Here is an 18,882-nt window from a genome sequence, read left to right as displayed (position 1 = left end):
AAAATCAAGTGAATAAATAATCTGATGAACCGAATGAACTGGTGATTATAATAGAATCAGGGACATAGAAAGGGAATGGACTGACTATTCTTGGGGGGGAAAGGGGTGTGGGGGATGCGGGAAGAAACTGGACAAAAATCGTGCACCTATGGATGAGGACAGTGGGTGGGGAGTGAGGACGGAGGGTTGGGTGGGAACTGGGAGGAGGGGAGTTATGGGGGGGAAAAAGATGAACAACTAATAATCTGAACAATAAAGATTTAATTTTTTTAAAAAAGTAGTTCTAGAAACAAACAAACAAGAAAAGAGCCAAAAAGCTGTGAAGCTGTCATTTAATTGAAGGACCAGAAAGCTGGTAGGAGGCTGCCACAATCTCCACCCCTCGTCTGAGGCACACGGAGGAGAAGACAGCACAGAGGCCCAGCTGTTTGTCCCAGGACTCACAGGCTCCTGCTCTGGGAGGCCAAGCTATGGAATGCTAACTGCTGAAGTAAAATCAGAAGGCGCAGTAATGAGACTGGAGAACTCAGTGGTCCTAGGGTGATGAGACTGTGTTCCCTAATTCAGTGACCTTCCTGACTGTCTGCCAGCAACAGGCCCAGGCTGTGTGGGGTGGAGTTGGAGACAAACACATGATCATGAGCACAAAGGTGCTTGGGTGGGAGCTCAGGAGGGCACACGTTGACCTGATTTGGAAGAGAACGTCTAAAAGATTTGCAATGTCCTAAATACAACTAAATCCTATCAGTACAGCAGGGTGGGACTATGAGACAGGTATGATGAATGGGTACTTCTGCATCCAGTGACCAAGTAATACATGTACGTTTCACTTTGTGACCCACAAAAGTGCAATCGTGAAACCAACGGCACTACGGCGAGAAGAGAAAATAGCCAGTATTGATATTGCGCAGTCCTGGGGCTGGGCAGGGCCCAGTAGCCACCACTACATGCAGCCTGCCCTCTCTCTGCCAGCCCTAGGGAGGCAGACAGAGACACGGGCTGGGCCCAGGCACCAAAGGGTGAGGTGTGGGTGTCCTGGGTTGTTGGAGGAGAGCAGGAGCCCCCATTTGGAAGCTGGGCACTCACACACTGAGAGGCAGCATACCTGGTGCCGACAAGGGGCGCGAGGAGCCCAGAACAGGAGGAGGAGGAGCTGGGTCAAAGCCGTTTACTCCCCCTTTGTCGAAAAAAGACGTATGCCCTGATCTAGAGAACTTTGTGCCGTTGCTATTCATCACCCCGCAGTTAACATTCCTTGAAATACAGGATTTTCATGATGCTTGGTCCTTTGCAAAATTCCTGCAAGCTGCTAATTTGGATTCTAAAGCCCCTACTTTCCGTAAGAGATCCCCCACAATGTTTAGTCCTGATATCCTAGCTGAAGGAGTCGGTGGACTGGTACCAAAACCATTTGGTATAACTTTTGGTGAAGGAAAACTGTTCTCTGTTCCTTTGCCAACAGGAGTTACTGGCAAAGAAAGTGACGCCTGGACAGCAGAGTCCATCTTTTCACAATCTAGAGTTAGAGAACTGGGAGCCGACTTTCTGGTTACTTCCTGTTGTCTTTCCCGAACTGCTTGTTCTTGTCTTAAATCTCTTGCTTTATCCTTTAACCTCGGAACAGAGACCAATAAAGATTTCATCAAGTTCACTTTCTAAAAATGCATTCCATTCAATGGCCTGATGTAGCCTTTATTCAAAGTCTTCCAGTGAAACTATTGTTGCCCTTTTTGCTCGCTAGGTCGTCATTGGCCTGCTCCAGCTCTCACATACTTATGCAACTGCTTCTTAATGGCTCGAGTCTGACTTAAATCATCTTCTAATACTGAGACCTGCTTGTAGCTCTGTGCATATTGATGTTCTAGTTTCTCCTTTAATGCTTCCACTTCATATTTCAGTCTTTGGTTATCAGCTTGCAAGTCTATTTCTTTGTTCAGCCTGTACTAATTGTGCCTCCAACTCTGCTTCTAATTCTCTGCTTCCTTCCTGAAATTCAACTAGTTCACTCCGAGCTTCCTGGAAGCTTTGTTTATACTTTAAGGACAGTTCCTTCCAATAAGCAATTTCCTCCTTTAAACTTGAAAAATCTGGTATGTCTTCACCATCCATGATCAAGAAAGCCTCCGACATATCAAAAGCGCATATTCGCCGCCACCCGACCAGCGTCTCCGCTCCGCTGGCCTCCCCAGGCCTGCCAGCCACTCAGCTCCACTCCCCTCCGCAGCCTGAGCTCCACTGCGTGAACCCCACCGCCCGGCTCCTCCCCACATGTCAGGAGCCGCCTGGGGCCTGAGGCCATTCTGTGACGCACCCATGTTGTTTTTAATAGGAGGCTTATGTGTGAAGTCAATTTGCCAGTCTTGTCCAGGGATTTGGCCCCTAGTCTGATGAGTGGGGAAAGAAGGAAGTCTAACCTGTCCTTGGGGAGATACTGAGTGACAAGTAGAACAGGTTTTGGTGACATCCTGCAGTAGGAAGGCTAGGCTAGGACATGTGCTGAGGGGTTTTAGGAGTTGTAAATGTATCCTATACGTAGGGAACTGTGAATAGCCTGTAAGATATCACAGGGCCTGTCCTTTGAGGAAGGATATATTTTCCCTGAAATTTTAACCATGGATCTTCCTGCATAGCCCCAAGAGCTACTAGGGACTGAAGTTCCTCTGGAGTGTATTAGGGTGTTATATGGGGTATAGCTAAGAGTTGGGGAGACATAGGCTTCCTTTGAGCCACATCTTGGTCTCCTGTCTACTCTTTTATTTCCCTATATTATGGGATCATTCCTGACTCAGTCCTTTGCAGTGTATGACTTTTAAGAAGGTTATAAAAGGGGAGAGACATTCCTAAATAACAAGCAGGAAGACCTGTGAGGCTTTCAATGATTGTGTCAAGAACTGTGAATGAGAGCTGGAAATAAAGAAAGGATGGACCAATTTAAGGATGTAAGTAATAGAAGAGAGTCTGGGCTGCTTTAGCTTACTACGAGAGAAGGGGTTCCTTTGGGACATCAGGGGTGATCAGGTCTTGACTCACCAGTCAACACAATCCTTCCACCCATTCACAAATAATCAGCTTAGCCAAAAAGTAAACAATGAGCATTTACATTTATGAACACACTTTAAACACAGTCTTACTTTCAAGAAAATATACAAGAGACCATGGGTAATAACTAAGAGCAGGCAAATTAAAACATGTCTAGCAATCAAAATTCAGTATTCTATCCTATATGATAAAAGAGAAACATGCAAATTAACTGTCCCTCTGCTACGCTCAACCCAGGCCCACAAGCCAATCACGAGTGCATATGCAAATTAACCCAACTAAGATGGCGGCAGCCACGGAGCTGGAGTGAGCAGGAGGCTTTGGTTGCCCCCAACGATGGAGGAAGCCAAGCTTCCCGCCTGCCCTGGCTGGCCCTGGGCTCCACTCAAGGCTACAAAGTTTTAATTATAGAAGATAAATCCCGGGAAAGAAAAGGAGAGGCTGGGAGTTTGGGTTACCGGGGGGCATGGCCAGCCTGAAAATGGCCATCAGCCCTCACCCAGGCTGGCCAGGCACCCCAGCAGGACTCCCCCACCTTGAAGGGGCTATGGACAGCCTGAAAATGGCCATCAGCCCCTCACCCAGGCTGGTCACACCCCCGTGGGGTGAGGGACCCCACTGGGGGGCTTGACCAGCCTGCAAACAGCCATCAGCCCCTCACCCAAGCTAGCCAGGCACCCCAGTGGTGACCCCTACCCTGAAGGGGGTGTGGCCAGCCTGAAAATGGCCTTAAGCCCCCCACCCAGGCTGGCCAGGCACCCCAGCGGGGACCTCCACCCTAAAGGATGTGTGGCCAGTTTGAAAACAGCCCTCAACCCCTCACCCAGTCTGGCCAGGCATCCCAGTGGGGAACCCCAACCTGAAGGGGGTGTGGCCAGCCTATAAACAGCCCTCAGCCCCTCACCCAGGCTGGCCAGGCACCCCAGCAGGACCCCCACCCTAATCCAGGACAACTTCAGGGCAGACCAGCCAGCCCCCACACATGTACCAGACCTCTATCCTATATAATAGAAGGGTAATACGCAAATTGACCCTTACAGCAGAAATACTGGGAATGACTGGTCACTATGACACACACTGACCACCAGGGGGCAGATGCTCAATGCAGGAGCTGCCCCCTGGTGGTCAGTGTGCTCTCACAGTGGGAGCTCTGCTCAGCCACAAGCCAGGCTGATGGCTGCCAGCACAGCGGTGGTGGCGGGAGCCTCTCCCGCCTCCTCAGCAGCACTAAGGATGTCCGACTGCAGCTTAGGCCTGCTCCCTACTGGCAAGTGGACATCCCCTGAGGGCTCCCGGGCTGCCAGAGGGATGTCTGACCGCCAGCTTAGGCCTGATCCCCCCAGGGAGTCAGCCTAAGCCAGCAGGTGGACATCCCCCAAGGGGTCCCAGACTGTGAGAGGGCACAGGCCGGGCTGAGGGCCCCCCCCCCCCCATGAGTGCACAAATTTTTGTGCACCGGGCCTCTAGTTTTAAAATATTTAGATGTTTATCATTTAACCCAGCAGTGGTACAAAGCCTTTAAGTTACCAAAGACTTTGCAAAATTATTTGTAGGCACATGAGGCTGGAGAAAAAGCAGGTGGAAGAGAGAACAGGCTCAGCAGCCTGTTTTCAGGCCTCTAGCCACTTGGATTTAAAACCATCACATTTTTCCTTAGAGACAACATGCTAACGTTTGGGTGATAATGAGTTCAGCTTCTGATAGTAGCCAGACTGTTAAGTAAGCATTCCTAGTTTTGCAGGAAAGAAAGTTGTGTTCTTTGGGAAGGCAGTGGGGGGAGGTGAGAAGACTCCCAGGTAGGAGTAGTTTTCAGAGCATTAAAGGATCTAAAGGCTCAATTTAGGCCATTGAGACTTATCATTGTCTTCATGTCATATCATAGAGAAGACAGAAGTTGGGAACTCAGAGGTGAGAGTACCCAGCGATTCTGAGAGCGTATTTCTTTTTCAGGGGAGGGGACAATCATGGAGGAGATAAGGCATTTACAGTCTAAGGAATGGCACATCTTTGTGGGGAGATAGTGAAACTGAGGTAGGTGACTGATGTTTGGGACACCTGGGTTTTATGAGGGTATGCGCTGTAGCCCAGATCAGGCACCGAGGTAGAATGAGAAAAGAGTTTAGGCGGGTATTTAGTAAGATGCAGTGTGGAGGTGAGGTGGCTAATGACTGTGAGAGTAATCTGTCAACCCCATAATAGAGAATGAGGAGGGGAGAAGGCTCTTAGCGAATTCAGGCACAGCAGAATAAGTGGTCCCAGTGTCAATTAAAAAGGAGATTGGCTTACCTACCACCAGATTGTTACCTGAGGCTCCGTCCTGGTGATGTAAGTCTGTGGGGCCTTGTCAGAGCCTGGGCAGCTTCAGTCTTTGGTGGCCAGTCCCAGGAAGTCTGGGATCCCCAAAGCAGATCCAGAGGGTGGTCTTGCTGGACTGGTTGAAGTCTGACATGGAGGGGCCAGACTGCAGTCTGATTTCTAGTGGCCTTCCCTTCTGCACCATGGGTAAGGTCCAGGCCAGGGTCTCGGGTTTGAGCAGGACTTGGTCCAGTGTCCTTCCTTGTTGCATTGGAAGCATGGGCCCAGAGAGGCTTACCCCCTGGCTCACCCTCGGTTGGAGGACCGGCACTTCATTTGGGGTTTGTGAGAGCGGTGGCTAGGGGCTAAAAGGCCTTCATGTGGGCCTCAGCCTTGGCCTGATCTCACCTTTGTTTTTGGATATTGGTCGCCTCATCTCTATTATTAAAGGCCTTAAGGGCCAGGTTAAGAAGGTCTTTTTGAGAGGTTTGTGGACCTGTGTCTACTTTTTGAAGTTTATGGTGTATGTTGGGAGATGATTGAAATATAAAATGGGTGTTCAGAAGAAGGGCTCCCTCTGGCAAGGTGGGTTCTAAGGTAATAAGTTTGTGTAAGGCCTCTGTGAAGCAGGAGGAGGAGAGCTGGGTTTTTGTCGGGGCCTTGAGTGATTTCATTAAGTTTGTCATAATTGACCGCCTTATGGGCAGCCTTTTTGAGGCCGACAATGAGACAGGCTACAGAGCCAGCGCCCTGGAGAACTGACTGCTAGTCCCATCCTGGGCCAGTTTGGGGGACCACATTAGCGCCACCTAGGTGGCCACCGAGTGCTATCTATGGAGGGCACAGCATGCTTCTGAGCTGCTCGTCAGACATGCTCCTTCTCTGGGGTTAGAGAGGATGACAGGATGACTTAGATGTCATGCCAGGTCAAGTCATAGGACTGGGTCAGGTACTTAAATTCCTTAGTAAAGGTGGTCGGGTCGGTGGAAAATATCTGATATGCCTCTCAATTTGTGTGAGGTCGGACATGGAAAATGGAATGTGTACCCAGATAATACCCTCAGTTCCTGCTCCCTCCCTCGGGTACAATGGGTGATGGAATAGAAGGAGCTGTTGAGGAAGGCAGTCATAGGGTAGCCTGAGAGCAAGTGTTAGGTGGGAAAAGGTTGTATTGGAGCTCGAGTTTTGGGATTTGGATTCTCAAGGGCTGGAGGAGAAGGTGGTTGCTAGTTAGGAGGGTCTGGGTTTTGGCAATCTACTGCACTTGAGGGAAGGGATGTGTAAGGGGATGGAGGTTGTTGGTCTGCTGGGTTGAAAGTAGATTCAGAATTAGAAGTATTAGGGGAATGATGTTTTGTGTGAAGGAGAACAGTCTGACGGGCAGAGTAGGCCTGGACATAGGGAACCTCTGATCATTTTCCATTGCAGTGACAGCAATTATCTATCAGTGGTTCTCAACCTTCCTAATGCCGTGACCCTTTAGTACAGTTCTTCATGTTGTGGTGACCCCCAACCATAAAATTATTTTCATTGCTACTTCATAACTGTAATTTTGCTACTGTTATGAATCATAATGTAAATATCTGATATGCAGGATGTATTTTCATTGTTCGCGACCCACAGGTTGAGAACCGCTGATTAATGCGTTAAAATTAAAAGTGCCATTTTTAGGCCATTGAGACTTCTCATCTAGTTTATATTGTGGCCAAACAGTGTTACAAAGGAAAATGATATAGTTGGGCATGATCTCTCCCGTGAGTGTGTAGAGGGAGCGTGACGTGGCCCACGAGAGAGGAAGAGTGAGTGACAGACCAGAAGCCCAAAGGTGACTGTTTAGGGCAGGCATCCCCGCAGCTAAACAAATACCATGGGAAGTGAGAGGTGACCCTCTGGACCCCAATCCAGAAGGGCCCAAAGCCAAATGGCTGAGGATTCTTCTGGCCTAGCGCTAGGACTTTTGAGGCGAGAGAACGCAATGAGAAAGAGTGGGCAGAAGACTGGAGATGAAGGAAATTGTGGAATGTCACTCACCTAGAGAAGATTGGCTGGTGTGGGATGGAGGGTCAGCAAAGGAGAAGTAGAGATTCCTGATCCATTGTCTTCCTTGGCTGGTTCGGGAGGGTCTATAAGGGAGGGAGGCCCAATCAAGGCCAGCAATGAAGTCACCCAAGTAGGATTCGGAGGTAAGCCCAGGATGAGCTGCTATTTTCTACTCTCCGTGTAGCAAACTCGGAGTGACCAAAGCTGGGGCGATGTCTCCCCATCCCCATGGAACCCTCTCAGGTTTCGGCACCAAATGTTAGGATTGCTGAAGGAGGAAAGCATGAGGCCAAAAAGGGTGAAGAATTATGAATTTATTAGGTCATCTTGATACCCAGATGAGCTGAGCCCCAAAATGGCACCACCCCCCAAAGACAGAAGTTTTTAAAGGACTCTAGGCAGGCTTTTTCTGGATGGAGAATTCTCTGTGCAGGTCTGAATTCTGGGAAACTCCAGAGGGTAGAGAGGATGGTCTTAGCAAGTGAAATGTGGTCTAAGCAAGTGGAATGTCCATTGTGAAGTAACCTAAAGGTCAGTTCCCATGGGAGGGGATATCGATTCAATTATTTGATCAGACCCAACAGTAAATGGTTGTAAAAAAGAGGGACATTTTCTGAGGTAGGCTTCTACCTTTTCCTAACATTACTCAGAGGAAGAACAGACTAGAAGACAGAGGACAGCAGGTGTGGACAGGAAGAAGTTCTGTGAATGACAAGGTAACCTGCAAGAGTGTACACTGAGGACTGAGCCCTGAGATAATACAGGCATTTCGAGGTCAATTGGCCTCTGTGCTGGGCAAGGATACTCAGCAGCCTGAGCCCATACCTGGCAGTGGTTGCCAGGATCTCAACAGACCATTTTCTTTCCACAAATTCCTGCCAATGCTGAATCGATTAGGTGTACAGTATTCTGGAGCTTATTTTAGGGCCTCACACACTTGTGGCCTCTGAGAGAGTGGTGTGCTGGGACTGTCTACTGCTGTTGTGACTTGGGTACTTTGAATGGACACAAAGCTTAGATTCCTAAGGCCAGGACTAGGGCTTCATGCAGTGGATCTTGTTTTTGGCAACCAGTGTAATGAGGGCGAGGTCCTCTAGGTTCCAGAATGTGCAAAGGCTTGGAGTGAAGAGCGAGCTGAGTCAGGAACCGGCAGGTGTATTTTTAAAATATATATATACATATATTTTTAGTTGTAGAAAGGAAGGGGGAGGAAGAGAGACAAAGAAACAGTGATGAGCAAGAAACAAGGATTGGTTGATGCCTGCACAACCCCTACTGTGGATCCAGCCCACAACCCAGACATGTGACCTCACCAGTAAATGGGTCAATGCTCAACCAACTGAGACACATCAGCCAGGACTGTGGATCACTTTAAATATTTTTTTAAAATATATTTTATTGATTTTTCACAGAGAGGAAGGGAGAGAGATAGAGAGTCAGAAACATTGATGAGAGAGAAACATCGATCAGCTGCCTCCTGCACACTCCCCACTGGGGATGTGCCTGCAACCCAGGCACATGCCCTTGACCGGAATCGAACCTGGGACCTTTCAGTCCACAGGCCGACGCTCTATCCACTGAGCCAAACCGGTTTTGGCGATCACTTTAATATAAGGAATCCTTGTCGGGATGGTAATGGTGGTAGTAGCTCAGAAGGGACAGTGTGAGCCTGAGGACTGGCTTTTTGCTGGGGCCACTGTTAGTGGGAGGTGGGTGTCACAACACAGCATAGGGACAAAAGTTGTCATGTAGAGTGTGGGGGAGAGGTAATCATTTTGCAGTGGCCAAGGCCTTTAAAAGATGAGAGGACCTGAAATTAATTGGAGGTCGAAGAGTAATTCAACAAGATGAGATTGGATTGGTACATATTAACTTCTCTAAACACTTAGCAGGATATTGGTGTGACCCTTGGTATGGCCTGGCTGTGGGGGTAACAGGCTTATGGGTTAGCTTAGAACAGCGGTTCTCAACCTGTGGGTCGCAGTCCCTTTGGGGGTCGAACGACCCTTTCACAGGGGTCGCCTAAGACCATCGGAAAACACATATGATTACATATTGTTTTTGTGATTAATCACTATGCTTTAATTATGTTTAATTTGTAACAATGAAAATACATCCTGCATATCAGATATTTACATGACGATTCATAACAGTAGCAAAATTACAGTTATTAAGTAGCAACAAAAATAATTTTATGGTTGGGGGTCACCACAACATGAGGAACTGTATTAAAGGGTCGCGGCATTAGGAAGGTTGAGAACCACTGGCTTAGAGGCTTGAGTGGTCATCTGTGAGACTCACTAAGCATGCTAGAGAGGGCCAGCGCGGCTGGGACTTGATTAACGGTTAAGAGGAGAGATGTTGGCTGTGACTTGGAATGGACATCAAATGCAGCAGCAGGGGAGGTGGGCTCTGGGTATCTGAGATCTGATTGTGGTTCTTCATAGGTTAGATTGAAGGAAAAAACAGCCATGGAGAGAAGCCCTCATAGAAGAACTCAAGGCTGCCTCTATGAGTGTGGACTATCAGAGTCTGGACAGTACTTGATCCTGATAGAATTTGGCAAGCATTCTCTAGAGCAGTGGTTCTCAACATTCTGGCCCTCATGTTGTGACCCAACCATAAAATTATTTTCGTTGCTACTTCATAACTGTAATGTTGCTACTATTATGAATCGTAATGTAAATATCTGATATGCAGGATGGTCTTAGGTGATCCCTGTGAAAGGGTCGTTCGACCACCAAAGGGGTCGCGACCCACAGGTTGAGAACCACTGCTCTAGACCATACATGCTGAGTAATAAGTAACAGGACAAGGATGTGATGACTACGGGGGCCAGAACTGTAGGAGTGCAGGTGAGAGAGGTATGGTAGAAAGAGTGATGTGCACTTGGAGAGAGAGTGTGAGTTCATGGCCAGAGCACCCTGACATTGACATAAGAGTGAATGAAGGGCAAGTCTACATCTGGAGGTGTCTCAATGATAAAATAAGGGGAATTTTAGGGTTATTGCCTGAAAAGAGGGGTGTTTTGGTGCTACCAGCCAGGTACAGAGCTTAGATGACATTTTTCAGCCCACCTGCCTGTTGTTGTTGGGGGCTGACACACTAATTGTTAGGAATACATCAGTGTTACCCAGGCTTGAAACTCTCCACTGGTATGGGTAAGGGAGAAGGGTGAGAGAGAAATGCATTATAGAGGTGGTAATCTATAATATTGGAAAATAAGATAATTAGGAAACAAACTGTCCTCACTAGGGCAGATTTGCATTACCTTTGAAGTTGTGCCTCTGGGAATGAAGCTGTGTGAGAGGAGTGTTGTTCAAAGAACTATGTGCAGCAAGTGGTACAAAGTGATGGCCTCAGCACCTTGGGATTAGAGTCAAGAGGGTGAAGTGTGATGCCATGTACTTGGTGTCTTTGAGGAACAATCTGAGGGACTACAAGAATATTGCCTGACAAGACCAGGATCAAATCACTCACACTCTCTTCATGGCCACCATCTCTTTCTATCCTATATTCTTGACACCCACTCTGTTAACAAGAGGCAGTGTGGCATTCATGGGAGGCCCAGAGCTCAGGTATCTTCTGTCTGCTCAGCTGCCTTTATTGTTGTGGGAAGAAAAATATCAGTCGGAATATTAGATGACAGTGGCTTTCATGGGATGAAGGCCTGGTATATTCTATGCTGTATGGAGTGCAGAGAGCTGATGGGTATGGAGGGTGGGGAGTATGATAGACTTGGAATGTTAGAGTGAATCTGATCATGGGCTGAACTGTCCCCATTATGACAGGATGTGAACTTTGAGGACGTGGCCATTGTCTTCTCTCAGGAGGAGTGGGGGCTCCTTGATGAGCCTCAGAGACTTCTCTACTGTGATGTGATGCTGGAAGTTTTTGCACTTATATCATCTGTAGGTAAGTTCTTCACATTCTCCCCGTGTCCTGAGATGATGTCCTCTCTTCCTTTATTCCTCAGATGTAGCTTTTTCTCTCCTACAGCAGACCATGAGCTCTGCTAATTTCCCCCACTGTCATGTCAAATGTGCTGTGGCTTCCGTGGGTGAGATCTGGTCAAGAGCCCTGAGTGATAGACTCCACAAACATCCCTAACACCAATTGCCTCAGAAAGGGCAGGATGTGTCTGGGAGTCAGGAGTTTTGCAGACAGCTTCCTGGGTCCCACCTGCTGTTCCTCTCTCTGAGAGGGTGAGTATGTCCAGATCCATGGCTTCCATTTCTACCTCCTTCCTCTTGCCTTGCTGACTGCCTGTGCCAGGTTATGGCCTTTACTTACATGTACCTTGAGCTGTTCTTACAATTTCCCACTTAAATTGTTGTTTGTACTATTATCTTCTATAAATACTATTGTAAGCCAAATTGCTCTAGGCCAGTGCTGGATGCCCATCTCTGTGGTCTTTCATTAATACTTGGAATTTTTAGGTTGTACATATTTGTAGAGAAAAACGTGCAGGGAGAACCCTGGTTTTTTCACAGGGTGAACATGCAGGATGGTTTCAGAAGAGGCCTGACCCTGTTGAGTTGCAACTGTGGGCTAGATATGATATAAGGGTGGTGTTTAGATGATACCAAGCCCCTGCTCATTTCCATCAGTGTTTAGGTGCAAGTACCATGGGCAATAGCACATTTCTACCTTTTCTTTCCCAAACTTGATACTGTGCTGACTTGTCATTTTACCTGTGACTTCCTGGGTTTTGTGTACCTTCAATTGTGTGGCCTTTTTGCCTCACTCTTCATCCGCATTGCTCCATCTACAGCATTCTACAACATTGGCATGCACATCTGCTATGAGATGCACATACTTGCTCAAGTAGACCTCAAGCGCTAGCTATTCATTTATTGAATTATACTTGGAATAAGATGTAACCATATTTCAGCACAGCTTTCCCCTGTCACCAGCAGACAAGCCATGCTGAACACTATTAGCAGAAGAATGAGCTGATGATCCTGCTTCTCTTCCACGTGGTGCTTACTGCCGTGTGTCATATTTTGTTTGAGGTCTTCCTTGTTTTGTGATCTTCAGTAGGCCAGACCTTCATGGCAGCATCTTATAAATCCTTCCTACAGATCTTTTATTGTCAGACAAGCTGCATGGAACCAACATGTTATGTGCAATACAGTTTTCTAAAAAGACTTCCATCTGTCACCACAGAATTCATTTCCTCACCATTTTACTATTTTCAGGTTGTTGGCATAAAAGAGATGATGAGGAGGCCAGTTGTGAGCAGAGTGTATATGTACAAGGAGAGTCACAGGTCGGGGCTTTTAAGACAGCTCCAGCAACCCAGAAGACCCATCTTTGTAAATGGTGTTTCTCAGATTTAAAAGATATTTTGCACCTGACTGAGTTACAAGCAGCATACTTTAATAAGAAAACCTTCTGCACTGACACATGTTTGAGCGACAACTGTTTCAGTGCAAACCCTCACCAGCAACAGAGAGATGCCAGTGGACAGAAGCCCTGGAAAGAAGATATGGACAGGGCCTCACTTGTGTCCCAGTGCAGCTTTTACTTAATATGGGTGCCTTCAACCACTAGGGAGATTGGGAAAGACTTTCCAGCCATCTCAGACATTCTCCAGCACCAGGATACTTTTAACACTGCGGAGCCACACAATGGTAATGAGATTCCACAGGAATTTCTCAGTGGAAGAAGTCATGACGAGTTGAGTGCATGTGAAAAAGCTGCCAGCCACAACCAGAAAGTTATTCAACATCAGGGTGTCTGCTCTAGAAAAGTGAATTATGAGTGTAACAAATGTGGGAAAGCTTTTAGAGAATTATTTAATCCCATTCATCATAGAAGAGTTTACACTGTAGAAAAGCCATACAGGTGTAGTGATTGTGGGAAGTCCATCATCCTGAGGTCCAAACTCATTCAACAACACAAAGTCCACACTGGAGAAAAGCTGTATGAGTGTCATGATTGCAGGAAGTCCTTCAATCAAAACAGTACCATCACTCAACACCAGAGAGGTCACACTGGTGAAAAACCTTATGAATATAATGAGTTTGGGAAATCTTTTACCCGCAACAATCACCTCCTTATCCACAAGAGAGTTCACACTGGAGAAAAGCCATATGAGTGTATTTACTGTGGGAAGTCGTTTACACACAGGTCTGCCCTCACTCAACACCACAGAGTTCACAGTGGAGAAAAGCCGTATGAGTGTAGTGACTGTGGGAAGTCATTTTCACACAGTTCTACCCTCACTCAACACCAGAGAGTTCACAGTGGAGAAAAGCCATATGAGTGTAGTGACTGTGGGAAGTCATTTACACACAGTTATACTCTCATTCAACACCAGAGAGTTCATAGTGGAGAAAAGCCATATGAGTGTAGTGACTGTGGGAAGTCATTTACACACAGTTATACCCTCATTCAACACCACAGAGTTCACAGTGGAGAAAAGCCTTATGATTGTAGTGATTGTGGGAAGTCCTTCCGCAAAAGGTCTACCCTCAATGAACACAACAGAGTCCATACTGGAGAAAAGCCATATGTGTGTAGTGATTGTGGGAAGTCCTTTAGGCAACGCAGTAACTTCACTCAACACTGGAGAGTTCACACTGGTGCAAAACCTTATGAGAGAAGTGAATATGGGAAATCTTTTACCTGCAATAATCACCTCCTTATCCACAAGAGAGTTCACACTGGAGAAAAGCCATATTAGTGTAGTGACTGGGAAGTCATTTATGCACAAGTATACTCTCATTCAACATCACAGAGTTCACAGTGGAGAAAAGCCATATTAGTGTAGTGATTATGGGAAATCATTTTGCAAATCTCTACCCTAGTTCAACATCAGAGAGTTCACCCAGGACCGTGGTCAGCAAACTGAGGCTCGTGAGCCACATGTGGCCCTTTGGCCCCTTGAGTGTGGCTCTTCCTAAGCCTTAGGAGTACCCTAATTAAGTTAATAACAGTGTACCTACCTATATAGTTTAAGTTTAAAAAACTTGGCTCTCAAAAGAAATTTCAATCATTATACTGTTGATATTTGGCTCTGTTGACTAATTAGTTTGCCAACCACTGACCCAGGAGGAAAGCCCTATGAGTGTTCTGATTGTGGGAAGTCCTTCAGTAATAGCAGTAACCTCAGTCGACACGGGAGAGTTCACAGTGGTATAAAACCTTATGAGTGTAGTGACTATGAGAAATGTTTTAGTCGGAAACATAGCTAAACACTTAATACTTCACATTACAGAAAAGCTTTAAATATACAGGGAATTTTTTTTCCCCACTCAGAATTATAACACTGAAGGAGACTCCTACAGACCCATTTTGCTGATTTTAAACCCTTTTTATCAGAACATACACTGTGCTAGATTCCTCATAAGTTTCAGGAATAAGTGAGCCTTTAAAGTGTTACATTGCACTTGCTGTCATGCACAGGCCTCCTACCCCATGGATGTCACAGTGAGTATATGTGGCTGCAGTGAATCCACCTCTACCACCTGGTTCACCTGAACTGTGTGCCTCTGGGGGTAAGTCATTTATGCAGTTCTCAATCCTCATTCAACATCAGAGTTTAGACTGGGGAAAAGCTATATGTATGTAATGACTGTGGGAAGTCTTGCATGCTCAGAAAAAATGAAATCTGCGTTCTTCTGTTTGAGGAAATGATGAGTACTCCGAGCTCTTAGGATCTTCACTCCTATGTCTCTGACTAAGGAATGGACCTAACCATTGTTTCCCCCAGACCACAATCGTAAGATGTGCTACACCTTTCAGGGACATTGTGCTTCTCACATTGTGCTGTGATGAATTTTTTCAGGTAGTTATTCACCAACATGCAAAGCACTTGCTGTGTATGGCAATGGTTTATGATCTTTTTGTAAAGGTGTTTTGGTTTTTTTTGCAATTTGTACCTTTAATTTATTGGTTCTATTCTCTGCCTGGGATGAATTGAAAGCACAATTGTGATCTGTCAGCAGGTAGAGGTGAAGAGATATTGTGGGGATCCCAAACTTTCAGTGCTTCTGAAGGGACATCATGATGGCAGAAAATCACTCTTTGGCCATTATTTGCTTATTTTGCATTTCTGCCAAAAGCCTTGAAAGCAAGTCTGCAGGACTTTATGGTTCTAATTTGCAGCCTGGTACCTCTATTATTGGTGAAGTCAAAGGTCACCCTGAAGAGGAGGTCTTTGTTGTGCTTCTGTGAACACTATGAATCATACTCTCTGTTCACAGGGTGTATGACAGAAGTCTCAGCTAATAACCGATATGCTGCGATGCACTCAATTTCATAGGCTGGTGTCGTTTGTTGGAATCTGAGGACTAGGTACAACCTCAGTTAGGACAGAAGCACTGTTTCCATAGTGAGTGGGAGAGACTGCAGTAAATTTGAAAAATGTCCCAGGGCCTTGCATGATGTTTGTGTACAGATGTTCTCAGGACCTCCATACCTGTTTACTATGACTGAAGTCATTGGCAGAGAAAATAATCTTATAATTTTGCTATTCTGCTGGCCCCCCTAGGGTGTTCACCTCAAGGTTGATGCTCAACATACAAGAATTCAAAGGTAGAGGAAGAATAATCCTGTAATCAATCCCTGGATGTGTTTTGTAACTGGTCAACATTTCTGTTTATTCTGATGGCAATAGTGTGAATTGCTTACTAACATTACCTGCCACTGAGGCAAGGCTGTTCCTCCCAGGATATAAGAACTGACATGCTGCCGGGCCAGTGTGGCTTAGTGGTTGACCTATGAACCAAGAGATCAAGGTTCGATTCTCATTCAGGCACATGTCCAGGTTGCAGATTCTATCCCCAGTGTGGGGTGTGCAGGAGGCAACCAATCAATGATTTTCTCTCATAACTGATTTTTCTGTCTCTCCCTCTCCCTTCCTCTCAGATCAATAACAATATTTTCTGAAAAAGAAGAACTGACATACAACAAACTGCACTTTTCTAATGTGTACTATTTGGTGAGCTTTGATGTACATTTAAAGTTATGAAAGTGTCATATATGAAACAAACATGTGTTTCAATATATATGGTGGAGCAAAAATAGGTTTACAGTTGTGAGCACCCAAAACACAGTTTATTCTTTTTAAAAAATACTTAATACATTACTTTCATTATTTTAGGGAAATGGAAGGGAGGGTAATTGAGAGAGAAACGTCTATATGAGAGACATACATTAATCAGCAGGCCCCCTACTGTGGTTTAAGGAGGACATGTCTCCCTACCAGATCTGGTGATCTTTAAGTGTAGGGGATGATGCCCAACCAATTGAACAACACTGGCCAGGGCAGAGTAAATTATTTTTATTTGTTAAATATCGTACTAATTTCCATACCAAAAAGTTGAAACTTTCTTTTGGCACACCCTATATTTACCTCCTGCCCTTTTATAATCTCTCCCTCTGCCTTCCCCAGTCCTCTTACAGGCATTGATTTTCCTTCCATTACAACACATTAGTTCATAAATTTAATTTTATAGGCACTATAATGTCTGTACTCTAACAAATATTGGTTTCCTTCATGCTGCAGTTATTTTCAGATTCCACACAAACGCTTATGTGAATAGTTTTTTACTGCTGAGTAGTATTGTGATCTGTGAATTAACACTTTATCTATTGATCTGTCTAAGATTCTGGTCATTTACAGGGTTGGGGTATTATAAATAAATCTGCTGGGAATATTTGCATTAACTTCTCTATGGAGATATATGTTTTACTGATCAAAATGTTATTGTGTGGGTGAATGTTTTACATTTTAAGATATGTGGAACTGTGATCTAAAATGGTATTCCCTTTGCCCTCCCACCCCACCGACAGTAATGAATATTCCAATTTTTCTGCAACCCTACCAGCACATGCAATGGTTAATCTTTTTAAATACTAACATGATAAATGAGTCTAGTATTAACTCACTTCCTTTTTAATTCTATGTACTTAAGAATTTTTGATGGTGAGCATTTTTTCATACATTTATTTACACTGTATTTATCACATTTGTTTTAAAATGAATTTATTACCTGGAGAGGATTATGTTGAGCAAAATAAAGCAGTAAGAGAATGATAAGTATCACATGATCTTACTCATTTGTGGAATGTAATAAACAACATAAATTCATGAACAGAAGTAGATCAGGAAACATAGAGTCATCAAAGAGACCTTCATATCTCAGAGTGAAGGTAGGAGAGGGTGGGCGGGGGAGAAAGGGACTAGCTTAAGAACTTGTATGCATATAAGCATAATCATTGAACACAGACAAGAGGGGGTGAAGGCCTGGACTGAAGAGGCCAATGGGGGGAAAAAACCACGACATATGCAATGCTTTCAACAATAAAGAATTTTAAAAAGTGAAATGAATGTATTAATTTAACCAATAGGAGGACAGTGCACAATTTAAGACATGTTTGAAGTTCACTCATTTCTCAGTGACTACAATTACTTCTTTGCTATATGGAACCAGAGGTTTAAATATCGGAACGGAAATTTTTTTTCTCAATTTTTAACCTATGTAGAATTTAAATGCACTTGTACCATACACTTTTAGATGTGCTTTGCATTGGTAACATTCTCCACCAAACTTAATAAGTCTAAGCATTCAATAATGCATTAAGTCAGCAGTTCTCAACCTGTGGGTTGCGACCCCTTTGGCAGTCGAACGACCCTTTCACAGGGATTGCCTAAGACCATCCTCCATATCAGATATTTACATTATGATTCATAACAGTAGCAACATCACAGTTATGAAGTAGCAACGAAAATAATTTTATGGTTGAATCACAACATGAGGAACTGTATTTAAAGGGCCAGAAGGTTGAGAACCACTGCATTAAGTGCAGTCTACATTTGTAATCTTTGTTAATATCCCTGATGTAAATACTCTCATTGTTGTGCACTTCAAACTACCAAAATGATGTCACTGAACATGGACATGGTAAGATATTTCAGTAGCACATCATTATACTTTATTGCCAACATGCTGATACAGCAATACCAAATATGCTCAAGAACTTTCATAAGCCCTGACCGGTGTGGCTCAGTGGATAGAGCGTCGGCCTGCGGACTGAGGGGTCCCAGGTTCGATTCCGGTCAGGGGCGTGTGCCTTGGTTGCGGGCACATCCCTGGTGGGGGGTGTGCAAGAAGCAGCTGATCGATGTTTCTTTCTCATCGATGTTTCTGACTCTCTGTCCCTCTCCCTTCCTCTCTGTAAAAAATCAATAAAATATATTTAAAAAGATGGAATTTGCGTTTTTTAAAAAAAATTTCATAAAACAGTAAAATTATTGTGAAGCATCAAGTTTAAATCTTTTTTAAAGTTTGATTGAAGTAGAATTGATTTAAAATGAACATTAAGAAAAAAACATATGCTTTTGATGTTTTCATACTTCCCTGCATCGCTGAAACCAAGTTCCTCTGGCCCTTATCCGTGCTTCATTCTTGGTATATAAAATAACTGATGCAATAATACAACCTGCCTTTGAAACAGCTTATTTGAAATATCCTATTCTAGCCTTCCACCACTATG

General features: G+C 44.9%; 1 protein-coding gene and 1 pseudogene across 6 annotated transcripts in view; one reads left to right on the top strand and one right to left on the bottom strand.

Annotated features, from left to right (window-relative positions):
* LOC118654961 (zinc finger protein 501-like) overlaps window positions 1-18,882 on the top strand; it is a 95,994-nt gene that overhangs the window by 9,897 nt on the left and 67,215 nt on the right. The window contains exons 1-3 of one of the 6 annotated variants that reach the window (XM_036306254.1): window positions 4,564-5,070; window positions 11,166-11,289; window positions 12,576-14,329. The exons of 3 other annotated variants lie outside the window; for them this stretch is intronic. In XM_036306254.1, the coding sequence (XP_036162147.1) occupies window positions 11,256-11,289; window positions 12,576-14,065 (1,524 nt within the window). In that variant the 5' untranslated portion in view covers window positions 4,564-5,070; window positions 11,166-11,255 and the 3' untranslated portion in view covers window positions 14,066-14,329. Of the gene's footprint in view, window positions 1-4,563; window positions 5,071-11,165; window positions 11,290-12,575; window positions 14,330-18,882 lie in introns of those variants that run through there. 2 more of the 6 variants (XM_036306252.1, XM_036306257.1) reach the window with 2 other exon arrangements.
* Window positions 1,108-2,190, bottom strand: LOC118654965 (annotated as a pseudogene).

This window comes from Myotis myotis, unplaced genomic scaffold (assembly GCF_014108235.1).
Source record: "Myotis myotis isolate mMyoMyo1 unplaced genomic scaffold, mMyoMyo1.p scaffold_m19_p_40, whole genome shotgun sequence".
Classification (NCBI taxonomy): Eukaryota; Metazoa; Chordata; class Mammalia; order Chiroptera; family Vespertilionidae; genus Myotis; species Myotis myotis.
The sequence above is the reverse complement of the archived record's forward strand: the minus strand, read 5'-3'. Positions and strand labels throughout refer to the sequence as shown.